The 21,463-nt window shown below is 37.2% G+C and overlaps 1 protein-coding gene across 6 annotated transcripts; it reads left to right on the forward strand.

The window, feature by feature from the left end:
• The first annotated feature begins 80 nt into the window (after positions 1-80).
• On the forward strand, positions 81-18,687 carry GOLGA5 (golgin A5). Of its 6 annotated transcripts, none has more exons than XM_072865209.1 (13): positions 81-222; positions 1,023-1,638; positions 4,468-4,689; positions 5,749-5,983; positions 6,563-6,686; positions 7,534-7,737; positions 8,915-9,085; positions 9,738-9,866; positions 11,818-11,916; positions 13,572-13,797; positions 15,057-15,162; positions 16,454-16,517; positions 18,180-18,687. In XM_072865209.1, exons 2-13 carry the CDS (start codon positions 1,074-1,076, stop codon positions 18,258-18,260), a joined length of 2,226 nt encoding a protein of 741 aa, XP_072721310.1. In that variant the 5' UTR covers positions 81-222; positions 1,023-1,073; the 3' UTR covers positions 18,261-18,687. The 6 variants fall into 6 exon arrangements, with proteins under 6 accessions (XP_072721310.1, XP_072721313.1, XP_072721314.1 ...); XM_072865212.1 differs by having other exon boundaries at positions 5,764-5,983; XM_072865213.1 differs by having other exon boundaries at positions 4,561-4,689.
• Positions 18,688-21,463: the final 2,776 nt, after the last annotated feature.

Raw genomic sequence — 21,463 nt, forward strand, 5'->3', positions numbered from 1 at the left:
AGGAGGGGGGGGGCTTGACGCGCTGCACCACCTCACGATTATCCCGACGCTTCCTGCGCCTGCGCACTGCGTCCCGGAAGGCGGCCACGTCTGCCGGAAGATGGGGTTGCGGCAGCGAGCCCGGCCCGGGGCCTCGCAGTGACCGTCGTCGCCCGGCGCCCCCTTCCCCCTTCCCCCCCTCACGACTCCCCTCGGGCCAGGGGTCTCCCGCGCTGGGAGGAGGTGAGGCCGGGCTGTGCTGAGGCCTCCGCCGCTCCTGAGGGCCGCCGGGTGGGGGCGGGGGGCCGGGCCGGGGACAGGCAGCCGTGCTAAGGGGGGGCGGGGGGTGGGGGGAGGGGAGGGGCAGCGGCCACCCTGAATATCGCCCTCCCGCCCGGCCTCGCCTGCCTCTGTGCTTCCCCCTTTCCGCTGTGGGTGTGCTCGCCAAGGGACCCTCCACAAGCTTGCCCTGGGGTGAACGAGCCTTTGCCGGGAGCTGGGATAGAGGCACACGTCGCCTGTGTAGTTTCGCAGGCCCTTGCTGCAAGTGAAGGCATGCACCTGTGCCCCGTGTTGGTGTCACAGAAGGGACAGCAGGCTGCAGAGTTTTTTGGGGAGAAGTTCCTCTGTCTGACCCAGGTTATGAATCTGCAGGACAAACATCTAAGGCTTTGTTGTTACCTGAAATAAGCATCTGGCCACTTTTCCTCCTCCAACTGAGTTTGGTTTTGCTAGGTGCAAGTAGATTTTATTTTCTGTTATTGTTGTGGATTGGCTAGCAGGCTGGATGCTCTGCAGCAGGTGCTGATGCCAGAAACAGATATGGTGGTCTGATAGCTAAGCCTTGGTTTTGTCTGTTTTCCTCAGAAACTGATTTGATTTATTTCCATGAGTTACCAAAACAAGGAAATACCAGGCGAGTAGGAGAAAATTATTAAAATCATTATAGCACTAATTGATTGACACACCAGTTGTTTAGGTAACCCATACATCTCGCCTTATCAACACCAGTCTGATTTGTAATCATTCTATGTCTTTTGCAGCATATGGTCCTGAAATTTTAATTTTATAGAGTTTATCAACAGATATCCATCATGTCTTGGCTTGCTGATCTTGCTGGAAAGGCAGAGGATCTACTCAACAGAGTTGATCAAGGAGCTGCATCGGCTCTGAGCAAAAAAGACACAGGAAGCAGTGCAGTTTATGATAATAAGAATTTGGACTCTGCCAATGAATATTCTGAATTGTGCCAGCATACTGGAGAACTGAAATATCAGACATCATCCAAAGCAGCCTACATCTCCTCAGCAGCTGATAATATTAAACATCAAAAGGCCACAATCCTAGCAGGAACAGCAAATGTTAAACCAGCACGTAGGACATCTTCAGAGGTTGCTTCTCCAGGAGAAAGTGTTTCCATGCCCAGAGCTGCCTCACATTTTGTGAGAAGAAAAAAGTCGGAACCTGATGATGAGTTGCTATTTGATTTTCTCAATAGTTCAGAGAAAGAGCCTAACGGAAGGATGGACTCTAAAAAAGAGAAGAGCAAGGCACCTGTTCTTCAAAATCACTCTCGGACTTCAAGCATTAGTTCTGTGTCTACCAGTACACAGAGTGCAAGAACTAATGAAGACAATTCCATCAGGAGCCAAGGCAATGGTAGTTAAATAGTATTGAACTAGAGATATTTAAAACCCAAGTATATCTAGGGTAAGGCTAGGTAATGGATTTACTGTCACTTCATGAAACATTTAGTGGTAGTAGTATGTCAAATGTGTGGAGTCCAGCGGGGTCTTTAACGTTTTTTCATCACTGGGATAATCTTAGATACCATGCGAATTTGACAAGCTGCATAATTAATACCTATATCTTTTGTGTTCTTGTTCTACCTCACTGCTACGGCTCACCTTGACCCCCCTGAGCTATGACCTAACCTTGCATCACCCCCATACATCCCCACTTAGAAGCACAGGCACTGCTTCATTTGTTTGATCACTCACAACACCTTACTTGTTGCCATGTAGGAGAGTGAGTGACTTTCACTGGCTGGTAGATGGTGCTGGCTGTTGCCCAATGCACCATGTGAGGTGATGTGAGGTTTTCTGTGTTCCACCATGGAAGACGGGTAAGCTGTCAAACTTGCTTGTCCTGCAGAGTGGGAAGTTGGATGTGGATAGCCTGTTGTAGAGCTACAGGCATGAGAGAGCAAGATAGATAAAGCCTCCAGGTTTGCCAGAAGCAGTTCATTACTGCAGTCTAAATCCAGATGCCTGAAAGAGCCTCCAGGCCAGATGGTCAAAAGTTGGGGCTATTCTCAAATCAATGCAAAGGAGAATGTGTCTGGGAAGTGTCAGGAACTTGTGTTCTCTATCAGACTATCTAATCTATACTCGGTCTTTGCTGTTGCTGTGCTACTTTGCTGTTTATTCTATAAAATTGAAGCAAATGGTTATATTATTTCTTAATAATGTAGTTAGAATACTTTATTATTTGTTCAGTACTTTGAGCATGTAAAGCATTGTAAATGCCAGTTTTCACTTACTACATTAAGTATGCTGAAAACTTTTAGATGTAAAAAGGGATCATTTCCAAGGATGTGAATATTTTTGTATTTCTGGGTCTGTAACTTTTCAATAAGTTTTATTACTACTAATAATAATTCAAATATGTTAGACCTGGCTATGTGGCCTTGCTGATTGGTGCTTAAGGAGCATATTTGTTTCACTCAGTGTAGCCTGTTGAATTTTCTTCTGAGGATTTTTGAGTGGAGTTTGCATTGTGGAGCTGCCAAATGAGGAAGCACACAATTACAACATAGAGTTTGAGCACCCTGGTTTCGAAGTTGATTGTATAGATATATCTGTGTCATTTAAATGTTCTGTATAGCATCTGTTGAAGTAGCTTATGATACATTAGCTGTAGACAAAAACAGTTAACGTTATACTTTGTATATTGCCATGGATATAATCTAATATGTGCTATAAATGGCTAATTTCTTGCTTCGTTAGCTTCATTAATCTATTGAGTTTTCCAGACAAAGGAATGAGGATAAATTGTCTGATAGTTTGGAAATTGTGTAAATGAATCAAAAGGAAGGAAACAACACTTCTTAGAACCGTTTAAAGAGGAAAGGGGTTTGAGAAAATGTGGAAGAAATCTTGCTGTCACTGCTGCTACTTGTCGGTGTGGTGTTGTTCAGAATTAATAGTCTGCCCCAGCTCCCTGGGCTCTGGCTGATAGGGGCTGTTGCAGTGGTAACAAGGAAGGTGGAGCAGGTTGGTTGGTAATCACAAGGTGAAGTAAATAACGTTGTGACTAACCTGCAGTCTTGCTGGTAATTAGTTGTGGTCTGTCCCTCTGGATTTTCAGCAGTTACTCATCTGGGACATACTAAATTCAGAAGTAATTATTTTTGGATTGCGTGCTTGTTTGCTCATTGCGTGCTACGTTGTTTTACCTTAACACCGCTGCAAAGCTTCCAACTATCTGCGCGCTGGAATCAAGACTATTACAGTGGATGTGTCAATTTCACAGCATTAATCCAGGACGCTCTGTGTGTGTTTGTGCATGATGGGGAAAGGCTGTTGGTTCCTCCTTCCCTGCAAGGGACTGTTGTTCAGAATGCTGCCAGGAGTTCCCTTACTGTTCTCACCGAGGTTCTAAGATTAAAAAAAAAAAGAAAAATAAAAATCTGTGGTTTGATTTCCATAATCTAGAGAATTACAGTTTGTATTGGCAGAAAGCTTTTAACAGTTTGACAGAGTATATCTACCTTATATTTTTTCATTAGAGAAAGGAGAGATTATGTTTCTGCTTCAAATCACTGCAACTTGATTTCTCATAGTAAAAGTGCTTTTGAAAAAATATTTTGAGAGAATTATTAATACAGTATTATCAGTAAGATGATGTTTTGACTGAAATTATTCTTAAAATGCATTTTTACGTGAAGGTAACTAAAATATGTAGCTATGTGGCTGAGTTACATGCTTAGGTTTCACATCAAAATGACTAAGTATAGTCATCTGAACAGATTTTTTTAGAATAAAATTTACATCCTCAAAATCAAAATCTTAATGGAAAACCAGAATGAGCTTGTATTAAAAATTCCCCTAGTTAGTTGCTATGTACATTTAATCTCTTCTGTTACTCTCTCAGCTTCTGAAGACATCTCTGGGCAGCATAATCATAGAAAAGTATTAATGTTTTGAAATCCTAAATTTGGCATTAATGTAATAAGAAATTTTATAACTTCCATGTCTTGTCTTGCAAGATTAACAAAAATGCTGCATGATGCATGTATACTGTATAATAGTCCTGTTTTGTGCAAGTCCCTCAGGAGAAGCAGCTCCAAAATAGCTTATACTGAAATGGAATATGATTTTTTATTATTATTATGCATTTAACCATTGATGCAGAACATGGAATTGCTGTTTATATCAAGGCAACTTACAAATATATATTAGTTCTAACTTGCACCTCTCTGTACAGAAACTCCAGACAGTTCAGATTCTGGACTGGGAGCACAAGGGGATGGCGTGAAGGATTCATCACTAAGTGCAGTAACTAATCATAGTCTTTCAGCTAATGATGATTTCAAATCACATGAGCTATCCAATCTTCGCCTGGAGAATCAGCTGCTACGGAATGAAGTTCAATCTTTAAATCAAGAAATGGCTTCGTTAATTCAGAGGTCCAAAGAAACACAAGAAGGTACTGTGGTTTGGAAACTCAACTGTAACATATTACGCCATTTCTATGTTAGTGTTTTGTATTTATAATAAAATCTTTCTAGTTAAATTTGCATGTATGACTTACCAAGCAAAATGATTCTTGGTTTCAAATAACAAGCTGGGAGAAACTAAAAGGCTTGTTCAACTACAAGCTTGTTCAACTACGTAACACAAATGTTGACTAAAATGATGCGATCAAGTTAGTTCCAAATCTTACATCTTATTAAAACAGTGTTAGCAAATATTATCAGTATTATCAGTATTAAAATACTTTTCCAGCATTTTAAACGCTATTGCAAAGTACTCATTTTTAAATGAGTAAATCCCTTTAAATACTTCAGAATCTGACTGCTTTCTGGCTGTGGACTATAATATCTGATGCCTAGAAAGTGACAGTAGAAATATAAAATTTAGTATTTTTATATGACTTCACTAGCTTTTTCAAAGCCAAATGCAATGACAAATATAAAAAATGTGAATATAAATTAAACACTTAAATGATAAAACCTTGAGCAAATTCATGCTGTTATGCATACAACTGAGGGACTGCATTTTTTTCAAAGTAACCATATGAGCCAGAGAATTTTAATTTCTGTTGAAGTTTAATATGTGATATTTGATGAAAACCAGAAGCCGCTGTAAGTATTCAGGCATTATTTCAACACTGGTGTATTTTTCTACTGTTTTTTAGGTTGAGCTTATTGTCACATTGAGTTGAACTAGATGCTTTATGCAGAGGTTTCCAAAGGCTTGCTTGCACAGGGGTATTTGACAGTAGGCCATTGCAAGGGGTGGGGCAGGTAAAATTTGTCATCTGCAGTGTGACACAGAATGAAATGCCTGTTTTGAGATCACCTGCAAAATTTTATGGGTCATGCTCTGACAGCCAGTCTGGCATTTGTTACTTCTTGGTAGCTTATAAAGTTTCCATGTTACTTCAACTTGGTTGTATTTAATTTCTTTCTTTAAGAAATGTGATGTGTGCATCCTGACCATTTACAAGACCTTGCAATACTGACTTCTATAAACTTCAAAGAAGCTTCTTATTTTGTAGAACTGAACAAATCCCGGGAAAGGGTCGAGAAGTGGAACGTTGACCATTCAAAGAGTGACAGGATGGTTAGAGAACTTCGAGCTCGAGTGGATGATCTGACAGAAGCTGTTGGTGCCAAGGATTCACAGCTAGCTGTGCTGAAAGTACGGTTGCAAGAAGCTGATCAGCTCTTAAGTGCTCGGACAGAAGCCTTGGAAGCATTGCAGAGTGAAAAATCACGGTACTTCATAATTTTGTACTTCATAATTCTGCAAATAGTAATAAGTTTGAAAATTCAAGATAGATAATTTAGTCTCTTTAAGAATAAAAATGAATAAACTAATGGGGAAAGGGATTGTATCAAGTTTTGAAACAGAAGGATTAAAGTTTGCTCTGAGCCCACTATATCATAGCTGGTAGTGGGAACAGGGCAAATGAGTGTTAAATAGGAGCAATTGTCACCTGATTATTGAAATCCATTTTGTATAAAGTATTTATGTTTGTGTTAGAGGCCTGAAGCTGAAGATGTCAAGAAAAATGTTTTTGTCTTGAAAATTACATTTGCTTATCCACAAATATGAAGACTTTTCTGACTTACCTCAGCACTGGGATATGAATCAGCAATTGGATACTCCAGAATATAGGTCAGGCAGGAGATGTGTGAGTCATTAACTCCAGGCCTCACACCTGTAGCCAGCTGTATTCAATAATTTACTGGGTAAATTTTCAAAGCTGGTCTGAAAACCAGGTATTCATATTTCTACCTGAAAATCACACTAGATTTCTTCTTTTTCAATTAATATGTATATCGCTCTTTCAGGATAATACAAGACCACAGTGAAGGGAGCAGTTTGCAAAATCAAGCCCTTCAAACTCTTCAAGAGAGGCTGCGTGATGCAGACTCCGCACTCAAGCGAGAGCAAGAAAGTTACAAACAAATGCAGGTTAGACATGAACAGTAAGGAAGAGTTTCACACTCTACTTTTGAGGTCAAATCTGTGAGGTTCCAACTGCTCTCTTCCCCTTGACTTCAGTTCCTGTACAGGGTACTAAGTGCTTGGAAGCATGCAAGTCTACTTCCGTCTACTTAGTCTACTGCACTAAGTATCTTTGTGATGCTAGTTTACCTTTTATATGTTATTTTGAAAGCTTTGTGATTAAAAGTTTTTGAGGTTTCATGCTGATGATTTTTACTGTTTCTTCCATGCTAACTTTAATGTTAAAACATGTTTTAAAACTAAATGAGTAATCAATTTAATTTTCCATGCTATGTTGTTACACAACAAATTGTTACACAATTTTAATATGTAATCTTAAGAATATTAAGCTGGATGATCACTTCTGTGGTACAAATGTGAGTACATCATTGCTAGATACTGCTTTCCACACTTAGCTTGACCTTTGTTATGTATAATAGCATCTTTGAAAATCTTTATCAACGTCTGGTTGTTTTTTTTAGTACATCAAAATATGGCAGAGTACATTTGATAATATTTTTTGAGGGGAAATCTTGCTTTTTTTTTACCAAATAAACATAAATAATAGGAAGATTGTTATTCTGTCACTATTTCTGGTGAGGGGAAGAAATGCGTATTTTTACTGATATTATTTAGCACTTGCTTAAGCAAGCAGGATTTCTTTCCCCATAGCACTAATGCATCTTTAAGTTGGAGGTGGTAGATAATGAAGTGTTGTTTCACATGTAGTTGCTTTTAAACTTTCTTTTTTCCTTTCTAGGTTAAAGTTGAGACTGTGTTTAAACACAAAGTATTGTTTCTTTATTGCTAATAGAATGAGTTTGCGGCTCGTCTAAGTAAAATGGAAGCAGAACGTCAGAACTTGGCAGAAGGGATAACCGTAGCAGAAAGAAAGTATTTAGATGAAAAGAGGCGAGCTGATGAGCTTCAGCAGCAAGTCAAAGTAACTAAAAACCACCTAGAATCTGCAAAACAGGAACTGACAGACTATAAACAGAAAGCTACTCGCATACTCCAAGTAAGCATTTCTGTAAAGAAATCCAGTTTGATTTGTACACTTAACTTTTTTAAGGTGTTATGCTTCAAATAATCTGTGGTTTTTTTCATGTGACCTGTAATATATTTTGGCGCCTATCTATAATGATACCTATACAGAACAGCTACCAGTCTGCATTTTGTAAGTGTAAGTTTACAGATTGACTTAGGTAATTGAAATGGAAGTTCAGGTCCTGAACTTAAAGAAAAATCCAAGTAACCATTGCACTTGTGCAACATCTGTCAGTGTGTTCTGCATCCAAGAGTCCAATCTTCGGCAGATAGATAAATTGATGTAACCTACAACTTGTTCCACACCCAGTATTCTTGAGTCAAGAATGTTGCTCTATTCTGCTTGAGGCTGAAGCATAGCATATAATGGATACTTATGTGTAAACCAAAGAAAATATTTTTGTATATTCTGAAAGGTTGCATGTGATCAGCATTATATAAACAATGGCAAAATTAGGTATTTTGTGCAGAGGTCTGTGCTACTTAAGTTGTCAAAGATACCAAATCCAAACGTGGTTAATTTGAGTCTTGTTTATAAAAGTTAGCAAAATGTTGAAGATAAAGGTGTCTTTTTAGAATAATTAATTTAGTCTGATATCCAAGGACAGGTTTTAAATCATCTTGATAAATATGAGAAGCATGAGATCAGAAGTCAATGTTGAGCTGACATTAGGTTGACTCTGAATAAAATGGTTCATCCTCTTTCCCAGAAGAGTTTTTGCTGTATTTGGCTCTTATTTGGCTTTGTTGGCAGGAGAAAGGATGGACTGAAAGGGGGTAAGCTTTGTCTTTAGTCTCTGTTAGTGTCCGTCTTCTCTCTTATGGTAGCTGGAAAGCCAGAATTGTTATCCATGACATGTTTAACATTCCAGGCACTTCTAAAGAGAAAAGCTGTACTCTTCCTCAGATAACACAGGCTTTCAGTAAATCCAGTCTCATGGCATACAGGAAGTCAGAAAAATTATCAGTAGGGGAGCATTTTCTTTTTAAAATGTGTAGGGTCATTATTAACTTGTCTAAAAGAACAGATAAAGCAGTTCTTCTACTGTATGTCTACATTTGAATCTTAGAGCAAAGTCATTTTGGCATATTCTAGTTGAGCACTTGTTAAATACTGCAATAAATAATATATTGATTTATTATTTCAGTCTAAAGAAAAGTTGATAAACAGCTTAAAAGAAGGCTCTGGTATTGAAGGCCTGGATAGCAATACTGCAAGCACAATGGAACTAGAAGAACTGAGACATGAGCGAGACACTCAGAAAGAAGAAATACAAAAACTAATGGGACAAATCCAACAGATGAGAACAGAGCTGCAGGTAGCTATGTTTATATACACATGTATTTGTAGTTAACCGTGCACAAAGGACTGCTTTCTTTTATACTTCAGAGCTGTTGCTTCTAGTGTTTATTTCACCTAGTATTAAAATAAGCCAGCTTTTGCTCAAGGTGAGACAAGTGCTTATTGATACCCAATTTATTTCCATGTTCTCACTTCAGGTCATGTGGGAGGAATACTATAGATACCACTTCTCTCTTCCCTCACTACCATGTGCTATTTTTGAGGGAAGCATTTCTTTCCAAACAAGTGTGGTGATTTCTGTAGAGATCACCTATATCCTTTTCTGCAAGGGCTACTAATCCTTGAAGCAACTGTAATCCGAGACATCTTCTGGCTGAATTGGCTCAACCCAGCAGTTGCGCGCAAGCCTAGTTTACACAGTTTTAGCCTGTAGACAGTAGAAGGGAAAAAGTGGAGGCTTTTCATGTTCACAAAATGCATTTATTTTATTACTATATTAGTAAAAATATTCTGTATAAAATGACCAAATGTCATTTATTCAATACATACTCACCTTCATTTTCTTTTGAAGCAATATTGCAGATAGGTAACAGCAAAAAAAAAGTTCTATGACATATTGCAGCATTGTTTGAATGTTAGTGAAATGGCAACATTTCTGTTCATTTCAGGATATGGAGACTCAGCAGGTAAGTGAAGCTGAGTCAGTGAGAGAGCAGCTTCAAGACCTACAAGAGCAAATAGCAGCACATAAAATGGCCAAGCAAGAGGCAGAAGCTGAACTAGAACGGCAAAAACAGGTAAGGAATTCTTAAAGCTGATTGGTCTCATTTTAGGCCTCATGTGGTGTCATCAGTAAAGCATTTGGCTTGTTAAGAGAGTGGCATATACAGTATTTGGGTTATTTTTTGTCTAGTATTCCAAAGAAATCCCCAAAAGCTTAATGAATGTCACTAGGCCAAACAAAGCGCAACCAGTACTAAGCAATGGACAGGGCCTTCTGGATACTCCTGATAAACAGAGATCTCGCTGATGTATTAAAGATGAAAAGTGATCCTAGGGAGTGCACGAAATTCATCATGATCCTAAATTTTATTCAGCAGGGGACAATCAAACAGTAGGGATATAGTAACATTTGTAACCATTATTTATATCAAGAAACTCAAATACTAAAAATGGTTACTGTGGAACTTCCTGTGCTCAATTACTATATAAGATTTAGCTCGTAAAACAATGTTATTGTAGTACCAATTCATAGATTTTTTTTTTAATCCACTTGTTACTCAGTTCTGAATCTAAATGTTGTTACTTCCAAACTGCTCTGTAAGACAAACTGCTGATAAAATTATATTAATGAATTTTGTCAGATTGTGTCATCTTTTTAAGCAAACTCCCCCTTGATTTAAGCAGTTTTGTGCTAAAAAGAGGGGAAAAAAAGGCAAACTCATATTTCATATGAACAAACTTATTATTCAGTAGAAATCAGACAAATGCTTTGCACGCTATTAAAAAATTTCTCTGTAAGAAAAAGCTCATGTAAAGAGAATTAATAATGAGGAAAGCAGGAGAGTACACTGTATCTGCTAGGAACAATTTATCTTATAGGATTATCTGTCCTTCCAGAAATTACATTTTAATGAGATGCTAGCAGCTTGAACTAATTAAAAGGCAGAAGCTGAGGTCTGCTCTTGATGGATAGCTGATGTTTATTATATCAAAGCAGATGGTAAATTGTATTTTGTTACTCCTGCCCTTCTAAGGGGTATATTTTAAGTCAATACTACATATAGAAAAAGTGAGGTGAATTAAAAAGAAAAGCAGCATTATCAGTTATTACAGAAATGGAAGTATTCCTTTTGATGACACACATTTACATGTGTAATTGTGTGCATTGATACTTAATACAATTATGGTCTGTTCTATCTGGGAATTCCTTTAACTATTGCCATAAGATTTCTGAGACTGAAGATGGAAAATAAGTAGAGGTGTTATTTCTTGTACATCTGATGGTTTGAAGGGAGAAAGAATAGGATTATCTGTTCCCCATAGCACCTGACATCTGACGTGATACAGTGATTTGAAGACTGTCTTAATTTAAAGGGTAAGCATGACAGGTCTTTAAGTTGGAGTTAAAATAGCCACTAAATCATGGGAGTAACAAAACTTATAGTTAGATTTGCTGTTCAGTAAGTTGTCCCTTACTAATATTCTTTCCCCTTTCACATCTGTTATGTTAATTTATCCTAAACTGTAAGGGAAGATCCGTGTCATACAGAATTATAGATAGATACGCCAAGGGTTTTTAAAGACTTTTAAAAAATTGTATCTCAGACTGATAGGTTTATTTTAGGAATACAGATTCCTCCCCAAAGTATTTCCTAATTGTTTAAGTTACATTATTGACATCGTTTGAAGGTAGCAATATAAGAAACAGTGAGAGTATAAAGAAGATAAATCATGGTCCCAATGAAATTGTGTGACTCTTAGTAAACTAGTCTGGATTAATATTTATATTAGGTCAGTCTCTACAAAAGAATTTGATAAGTCTTGTAGGTTGTATCTTCATACTCATCTTCCCTCCCCCCCCGCCCCATTCTAGCCAGACACTGAACTAAGATTAAATTTCAGTTTATATTTGATTGCAGCATATTGCCTTCTTGTGTTCTACTGTGAAACTCTAGGTAAGAGAATGTCTCTCAAAATACATCTATGTATAAAATCTTTTATTTGTGATTGTGATGTGTTTTATAGGAACTCCATTATACTGAAGAAGAATTGTATCGAACAAAGAATACTTTGCAAAGCAGAATAAAAGACAGAGAGGAAGAAATTCAGAAGCTCAGAAATCAGGTACTGTGTGTGTATAGAAAATAACTTTATCACCTTAAATTATGAAAACAGTAATGAGAACTATTAAATTGATTAAACTGTACAAAAGAAATGTAAAGGCTCTATTAATGAGTTACAGTGTACTTGTTTTCAATACAGTGTAGAGTTTTGAGTGGAGGGGGTAAAAGAAGGGTACCATGAAGTGGTAAATAGCCTAATTTATAATTGCATGTGCTTTTGTCTTCAGGGGGGAGAAAAAAATCAACCTGTGTCCCAACTAGACCTGATGGGGTGGTGCTGGATCAACATTCTTCTTTTTGAAAACTAAAATAAGTAATTGGCGCTTGATTAGGTCGTCATGATTTCTGCAAAGATTCTTTTTACTAGGCATAAGAACATAAGTTATGTCCTACAGACTCTCAGTGATCCATCTAGCCCACTGTTCTATCTTGGACAGTGGCAATGGGGCCAGCATGTGAGCCTGGTCGCTTTCTTCACTGCCTTGTACTCGTTCAGCGTCGGCAGCTGAATTAGGGACGTTAGTGTTTAAGTTCCTACTAAGTCCCACCAGTATGTTTATGGACCTATTTTCCTTGAATCAGTCTAATCCCTTTTGGAACCTTCTCATACTTGTCAGCCCCCACAGTCTCCTTAGGCAGCATGAAGACATAGGTCTCATTTTGTGTGGATTATCTTAGCATAATGAAAAGTAGTCTATATGTCTATATGAGAAATTGATAGTCTAGAGTCAGCTATGGTCAGCTGTACAGTTATAGTGTCAGAGGATTTGGCAATTGTTGTGTTGTGATACAAATTTCTCAAGCCTGTTGGCAGATGATTCTTCTGGTAATACTGGCTTCGGGACTACCTGCACCTGTCCTGGTGCATTGCATCTGATTTGTATTTTTGATATCTCACTGCCTCTGGTTCCTGCTGATTCTGCTTTTTCATCATTGAACCTACATCTTTGTGGTATATGATGCTACAAGTGGCTGAGGTCCAAGACTAGTGAATAGACAAGCTATTGCACATATGGCTAATCTGGAGATTCCCATTTGCTTTAAATATTTTCTGCAAATTGAATGACATGATCCACGTCTTCATTTGCTGTCCTTGCAGTTTCTATTTGCTAGTACAATCATGTTTTCTGCTTCACTGCTCCTCAATTCTTCTGCAACATATCCTGCATTTTCACCATTTTAATTCAAGCTTTCCTGTAGAATGGCATCAGATTCTCCCCGTTTGTACTGAGTTTTTCCTTCCTCATTTGAAAACATTTTACGTACTTGCTTGTTTTGTGAAGTTGCAAGTGTGATAGCCAGGCTGGATTATCTTGCTATTGTCATGCCTACCATTTAAACTCAGCTCTGAGGCATAGCATTGATTTTTGTGATCAAACTTATGAGTATACAGAAATGTTCATATGATTAGAGGTGGAAAACACAGGAATACATTTTTACATAGAGTTTCTTGTGTCATGTAAAATCTTGTTTTAGCAACTAAGTTTCTTCTTTATTGTGGTGCTCATTGGTGATCATTTTGATAGCATTATCCTGTAAAAATCCTGCAATGGGGTAACTTGGTTCTTGGAAGGCTTAAATTTTTAGAATTTTGTAATATGTTGGTTGGTCAGACTTCGAACTTATTCTGATTTTTTTCTTTGCTTTGTTTTTTAGCTCACAAACAAGGCTCTAAGTAGTAGTAGTCAGACAGAATTAGAAAATCGGCTTCATCAGCTGACAGAAACACTAATTCAGAAGCAAACCATGTTAGAGAGCCTGAGCACAGAGAAAAACTCACTTGTCTATCAACTGGAACGACTTGAGCAGCAGCTGAAGGCTATCCAAGGCACTAGTACTAATGGACCTTCCATTAATATGGCAGGCATTGACAGTGCTGAAGGTAAATAAGAAATATAATATTTAAAACTCTGTCCTCCTGCAGTTCAGGCTTTTATATTTCCTAAGGCCTTTCCCTGAAAGTCTGAGTTTATAAGGAAAAAAAATGCTGAAAATATGCAGCTTATGCCAGAGACCTTGTCAACAGCAGCCAGTAACATAAAAAATAGTTAAGTAGAAGGTCCTTTGTGTGTGTAAATAACTTTAAGTAAATTTAATAAAGCCAATTTCATCTTTAATTCTCAATGCTATGGCACTGTTGGAACAGTCATATTTACAAATCCTTTCACAGGTGCAAATAAATCTCTCTTTTGGGGTTTAAACTGAATGTCAGAAGCAGGATATAATTCTCCTCTTGTAAAAAGGGTTTGGGAGGTCAGCAAGAATGGGGTACTTCCTTTTGAGAGTTGATCAGAATTCTGGTTGAAATCAATTGCTTCCTTGCTTTCTGTTTTTCTTGAAAAGCAGCTTAAAATATGGTGGTTCTGCTGAGGTTGGTTTGTCTGTACTGTGTAGCGATCATCCTCTATCTCTAGGAGAACCTCAGCAGTTGATCCATGGTTTTGAGATGTTACTTTTCAAAGTCCAAAGTTTGTAATTTTGTATATATTGTAAGTAACTATAAAAGCAATGGACAATTACTAAAAGGTGTAAACAACAATCCAGACTTTTGTTTCTCTGCTTATGAAAGACTTTTAAAGAAATAAGGCAGGAGAACTAGCAAATTTGAAATATATTTCCTTTTGGCTTGTTTTTAAGTAACTTCAGTAAGCTTATGTTTAGTTGCACAAAGGTAACATTATCTGAGAGACTTTTAATAAAGTTGATACATAGTAAAAATGTAAAGCAGAAATTTTTGGAATATACAAGTCAGTATCGGAAATGCTATTGAAGTTTTACTGTATGAGAAATAAAAGCAAATGGAGAAACTGTGACAGTATCAAACCCATAATTTTATACACCTAATAATAGAATTATTATTACATGGTAGAATTGAATATCAAGATGTCCATCTAGTGAACTAAAATAAATTTTAAAACTACACTAAGTTGAAGAAATATTTGACTTGATTGTAAGGTTATCAAGAATCCTGTGCTCAAAACACAATCCTCTGCCCCCAGCAAAATGGCACTAACAGATTAATCACTATTTTTATATTATTTTTATATATCTTCGTTATACATTATTGATTTGTTTTACTTAAACAACAACTTAGCTGGTTTTAGACTAATGAGATTTTTTGCCTTTTTTCCCTTCAAATAGGTGCTCGCATGCGTAATGTTCCTGTCCTGTTTAGTGACATGGATACTAACATGGCAGGAATGTATGGGAGAGTTCGCAAAGCTGCCAGTAGTATAGATCAGTTTAGGTAAGAGTGTCCTCAGGGAATACATTTTGTAATTGCTGGAATCCTTTGTCGTTTTTCAAGTGGCACACCTTCTGTTTTGAATTGCTTCTGTGAAGGTAAAAGTAAAAAATAATGAAGCTAAAGTATGGTATAAATTACTAAATATTGACCCAGTTCACTTGTGCTTTCCTATGACATTAATATCTTCAGGCTTTTGCAAATTACAGTCAATTACTTAAACAACGCTCTTGTAGATTTCAATACAAGAGAATCACTAAACTGTGGACAAAAAACCTAACCCTTTTCATTACCACCTTCTACCTTTTTCACTTTCAGAGGTTTTGACTGTGTCCGTGATACAAACTGTAAGAGTGTATTAGTGGGGAGTATCATACGTATTCTTTTACTCCTGTTTAGGCATCCTGATGAAGACAAGGTTCTGAATTCTGACCCAGTGCAGCTGTTTACCTTGAAAGATAATCTGTTTGAGGAATTAGTAAACAAAAGTCATTCTGGATCCAGCAAAAGACTTGCTTTGATCCCTTTTCTGAGCGGTTAGGTTAATTGTCAATAATCACAACAAAGGTCTGCTCCAAAACTTGGATCAAATACCAATAGAAAACAAAATTAAGTAATACTTCTTAATGCTTTGAAAGGAAGATACCTTGATAGAAAGTCCTTCATGCTTCCACGGTACTTTAATTTCATTGTGAAGAATGTCAGGATTTCCATGATTGGAACCCATTGTATGTGATGTTTTAATACTAAACTTCATTTGGCAGTATCATACTAACTTCAGTACGTGCATGGGTTTTTTTAATGACATCACTGAGCACACATCTAATGCAGTATGCTTTGTAGCACTGTAGCAGTAAACTTGGAAAACCCACGACCTTTTCATCTAATGAAGTATAAGAATGGTAGGGATCTATCAGTTTTTTCAAAGGAATCCAAGGTTTTAGTTGCTTAAATCTTTTTGAAAGATTCATGACAGCTCCTCAAGTAACAAAATTTGACAAATATATAGCATATTTGTGAGTTTTAAAATACCTGTACAAACCTTAGCTCTTTTTCACAAACTCTGAGCCTAGCATGTCACAGAAAAACTTGGGAGAATATGTTTTATGGTCTGAATTCTGAATTTTCTCAGAATTATGTCTTGGATACATTAAGTAAAATTCAAGTCAGAAGCAAAGCCATGTGTGTAACATCAGCTGATGTTTATGAGTTTGTGGTGAGTGGAATGAGAGGAACAGGAGTTTATTGCTCAGTGCTAACTTGTGCATTTTGTTTTTCTCTTGTACTTGTGTAGCATTCGGCTGGGAATCTTTCTAAGGCGGTATCCCATAGCAAGAGTCTTTGTAATCATTTACATGGTGAGTAAGCTTTCTTTAAAGTAGGAAGTTTAATGCAAGATATCTATAGCCAGTTTATATAATACTTCTTAAATTGCAAGATGTTTGATGTTCAAAAGGCTATATAATTAACTTCAACAACTCAATGCATTTTTTTGTAAAGCAGACTAAATAGTACTTACATAACAGCATTTTGGAGTCAAGTTGCTTGGCAGTTTTCAGTTTTTCCCACGAATTCTTAGTATAGCAGTCTTAAAGACATTTATGTAACTACCATTTAAAAGACTGTAAAAGTAGAGGTTTAGTACTAAAATAGAGAATAATAGTGACCTGTTGGCAAGGTTAACCCCCCACACCTGCGTGCACTGCATTTAGGAAAATGACATCTGTCACAGCTTTTTTAATGTTTGACACTTCACTTTTTGTTCAGTGACTAATAATCACACTTCTCTAGTAGTTGAAAAAGTAGCAAGAAAAGCTTTTCTTACTAGACTTAAACAAATAGTAGAAAGTTGCTCATCCATACCAGGTGAGATTGTCAGATTTGAAATTGATAAAAATTAAATTCCTCTGTTTTCCACTGGAGGGCAGATGTCTGTCAGTTTAAGTGACCTGTGGTAAGGTAGATGTGCAGTCTACCCTGCTTGAAAATATTCGACTAGTTGAGCCTTTGAGTCTTTGAAATGGAAAAAAAAAATGTTGCTTGAGAATGCATAATGATTCTTCTGAACAGAGTTTCCGAGAACAGCTGTCACTATTTCAGGATATAAAGCAGACACACACGAATAAAGGAAATGACAGTTTCCCCCTGCAATTGCTTCTTCCAGCCTATTAGGTACTGGAAGGAACAGAGCTGTTTAATTCCTAACCTCTCTCTTTCTTCCTGTTCATGACTTAGCCTTACCAGTATATGAATAAAATGCTTTGTACCGCAGCACTGAAGACTTCTACCACCTAAGCTGCTGTCTGAGTGAAACTCAATGATGGTTGCATAGGACCTGTACATTGGGCAGTCAGTGGCAGTTACCCTTTTTCAGCTTGAACCTTGACTATGACTAAATTGAATTTATTTATTTTTTTTTTTAAGGAAATGTGGCTTATGTATTCTGTCAGTTACCTACCTTGTTGCACCCCCAGCAACTTCTACTCTGATTGGATAGTTTCAGCCAAATTTGCATGAGAATTAACATTAACATCCTAAAAAGATCATAAAAATGCCTCAAATCAGTGTCTGCAGTAAGGAAAGCAATAATCAGCTGTTTTACACAGTCTGCTATCAGCCAGTTGGCACAGGAATAGTGGCTTACCAGTCACTTGAGGCAGATCACATAATGTACTGGCTGGGGGCTGGATATCAGAGAGAACAGCTGGAGTTACTGGGGCATGGAGGGAAAGAGAAGCCAGAGGACATAAATCTGTAGGAAACTAGGCTGCTTTAGTTTTGCTGTTTGTGTAAAATCTTTAGTTTTCTGCAAATGGCTTCTTCAGAATCCGACTCAGCATTTCATTGTGCAAATAAGAATTCTTTTTTTAGGAGTATCTCAATAATATGAAAAATATTTAATCAAAATATTTCTACAAAACTAGGTTTTATTAACTCTCATTGAGAGCTCTCATATTTACTGCTGCTGTGAACTATTATTGTCAGTGCTGATAAGTTAGTTCTTTCTTTTCTTTTTCCAGGCATTGCTTCATCTCTGGGTCATGATTGTTCTACTTACCTACACCCCAGAAATGCATCATGACAGTCCCAGTGGCAGATAGACTGAAACAGGACCGTATGCTGTGCTAATGTAATTTGGACTGGCAGTGTCTTTAGAATAATCAGTTGTGAAGTATCAGCGAACTTTTCCTCATGGTTTTTAGGAAGAATGAAAACCATCATGCCTGATTTATCACTACTTTTCAAATACATATATAATACTGTGTAGCTTTTTCAGTTTACCTAAAGGAGCATCACTTCCTGGAGAAATAAAGCTATTGAGTTAAGCTATGGTTAGCCTTTACATTTTATGTAGAACTTCTGGTGGTTAGTGTAAAAGATAAGGGTTGCACCTACAGAGAAATGCAAGGATTTCTGAAATTACAGATATATATGATACAAACTTTTTTAGATTATACTGGATGTGGGCTATGGTCAGGTAATAAACTGTACTTAGCAATTTAAATAAACTTTATTCTTTCTGGTTTCTCTCAGTCTGCTTTTGCACTTCTGTTTTTAACTTTGTAAATAATAGGCTTTTCCTTAACATCTTAAACCGAAAAAAGGACAATGGGTTGGTGCAATATCTTTTTGTAAATAAGTTTAAAATAAAATATTATGCGTTCTTCTTAGCTTTGTACTTCTAGTGCAAAAGTCTCTTCCCTACCAGCTGAATAGTTGCACTGCCTATTTAAAGGCTAGTACTTTAGCTTTATTAGAGAGAGAGAGAGAGATGGTTTTGAGAAAGGTTGACACTCTTTGAAATAATGGTGGGTTTTTTTGCACTTGAAATTTATATATTTTAACTGCATTTTCTTATACTGCTCTCATTACTATGTGTCTTAATCAGATCTTATATTCATCAAAATATTTATTTTCTAAAGCTTTCGGTACTTAATTAAAACTATTTCTATACAAAATCTATCAAAACATCAAAAATTTCTCATGTCTAAACACTTACCAAATATACTAATAAGCAAACCTCATCAAATATTTATTGTAAACTCCATAATACCAAACCAAACCTACAGTAATAGTTCTATTGTTAGACCGTGGCATTTTGTAATTATGAATTCTCAATACATAATAATACAAGGTCACTTTCTTCCCCTAAGAAATTTCTTGTTTTCTTGTGTGGTGCTCAAAGCTGAGTAATGAAAAGATGACTACAAGTAATTTGTCACTCCTCCTTTTAAGAATACAGTTCAGTTTTCATGTGACCTGAACACACTAAGCATTAGTCTGTGCACAGAGTCTGTCATGCTAACTCCTATGGAAATGTTACAGTAGACAAATGACTGTATTGCTGCTCTGATTCAGATCTTGCAGAGAAAACAGAGATGTTTTGATGAATTAAGTAATAAAAGAAAGCATTTACTGTAAGCTGTGTCCCTGCCCTCTGTCACATTTGCTGCACTTTGCCTAATTCCTGTTGCCTGTTTTCTTTTCAATTCTGATATTAAAGTCACTTTTGAACCCTGGGGAGAGCTGATTGCTATAGAAGGAGATCAGGTAAGATCCTTTGTACAATCTTTTTCTATACACATGCATTTTTTTCATTTAAAACCTCCAAACCACAGAATCTTTGGATGCTCCAGTATACTGTGACAATTTGAGGGGAACATTCTTAGTGGTATAAACCCCTTACAGCTTTGCTGACATCACACCAACTGCACATCTATTCTTGCTTCCTTTCTCCCTAGGTTTTTCTCTTTTTCCTTCCTTTTTGATATTTCTTTTTTTGTAGAGATCACCTCTTGGAATCCACAGATACTTTTTTTTTTTGGGGGGGGGGAAGGAAGGAGGGTAACTTACTAAAGCCGCTACAGTACTTCTAGAACCCTTTATCATAGATGAGTATTCTTGTCTTCAGTTCTTCTAGATTTCATGCTAGAAACTTTACAGGGGTGAGCACTGAAAGATTCCTCATGGCTTTTGCCTTTGAACTAGGCTCTTGTATTCCAGTACCAGTTTGGGCTTAGCTAGTGTTGACCCCTCTGATGTCTTAGAGTTGAGAATAATGTCTTTACTGGAGTAGCATCAGCCTTGTGTTCTTGACCTCTGTGTATGTTGCTAACATGTTTCTGGTTTTATTCCTTCTCCATGAAATTATGTATAACATACGTTTCTTGTTGCAACTTCAGTTCCCATCTTTACCATCTATTAATTTTCCTTTTTTTTTTAATACTTGTAAAAGAAGGGCACAGCTGTTTGAGTACCTGATTATATTCTGATTTTAAAAAGGTGTGATGTTAACAACAAAGCTGTGAATCAGTGTGTTTTCACTTAGTAAAAAAAACTGGAAGTAGGCAATTCCTTGCCAGACAAAGGGCTGTTCAGTGCGGAGAGTAACATGGGATGAGGAAACAAATGGTACTGTGCCACTAAAGGCTATACTACAGTTTATGTAAACACCTTTAAAGCTCTCTTTAAAGCATAGAAGGGTATGAAAAGCCTTTATTATGATGTTAAACTGTTTCAGAGCTATACAAGAAATAGAGAACTACTCCTTAAGGCTTTTGTTTAAACACACAGGAGTTTTGCCACCATAATTCATTTTAACAAGCTGCACATGACGCAGTGCAAGAGTACGCAAGACCATCTGATGGAGTCTATCTGAATATAAATGTCAAATTTTGAGTTGAACAGTAAGATATACTTCCTGCCTCAGATTAGCAAGGTTGGGCTCCAATGTAATCTGTATAGATTTGCAAAGTGTGCCGCAGCTACAAGTCAAAGGTGACATAAGGACACCATTTCAGCAAGCAGCTCCTAATGGTGTCAGGAGGTTGCTTTGCTGAACAGATGGCTTTGGAGCAAACAAGAAGCTTCTGTTTGTTAGCCTCTATCTTAAGAGGCAGGAGGATAAGTCTGTTCTTGAGGGACTAGCATAGTACTGGGCAGTGAAACTACCCCCACTTCAGAGACCAGCATAGCAATTTAGGGTTTTAAAAAATATTTTACAAATGCTGAGCCTATCTTTCCATGTGCTGTAGCCTAGCACTGGAAATAAATGGCCATAATAGAAACTCACAAAAAATAGGAATATCTGTCTGCCAGCTGCAGTATCTCACTGTCTTGAGAGCACTATAGACTATTGTGTGGCTGAAGAAAAGTCCTTTTTCATTTCCTTTCTGCTAGGACTGAAACTGCTCCAGGTACCAAGCACACACCTTGAAAGAATAAAAAAGATGACAAATGAGGAAGAGAGGGTTGATAAGGAGCATCAGATTATTTATTTATATTTATTTTCCCCCTCCCCATT

Source organism: Ciconia boyciana, chromosome 6, assembly GCF_034638445.1.
Source record: "Ciconia boyciana chromosome 6, ASM3463844v1, whole genome shotgun sequence".
NCBI classification, from domain to species: domain Eukaryota; kingdom Metazoa; phylum Chordata; class Aves; order Ciconiiformes; family Ciconiidae; genus Ciconia; species Ciconia boyciana.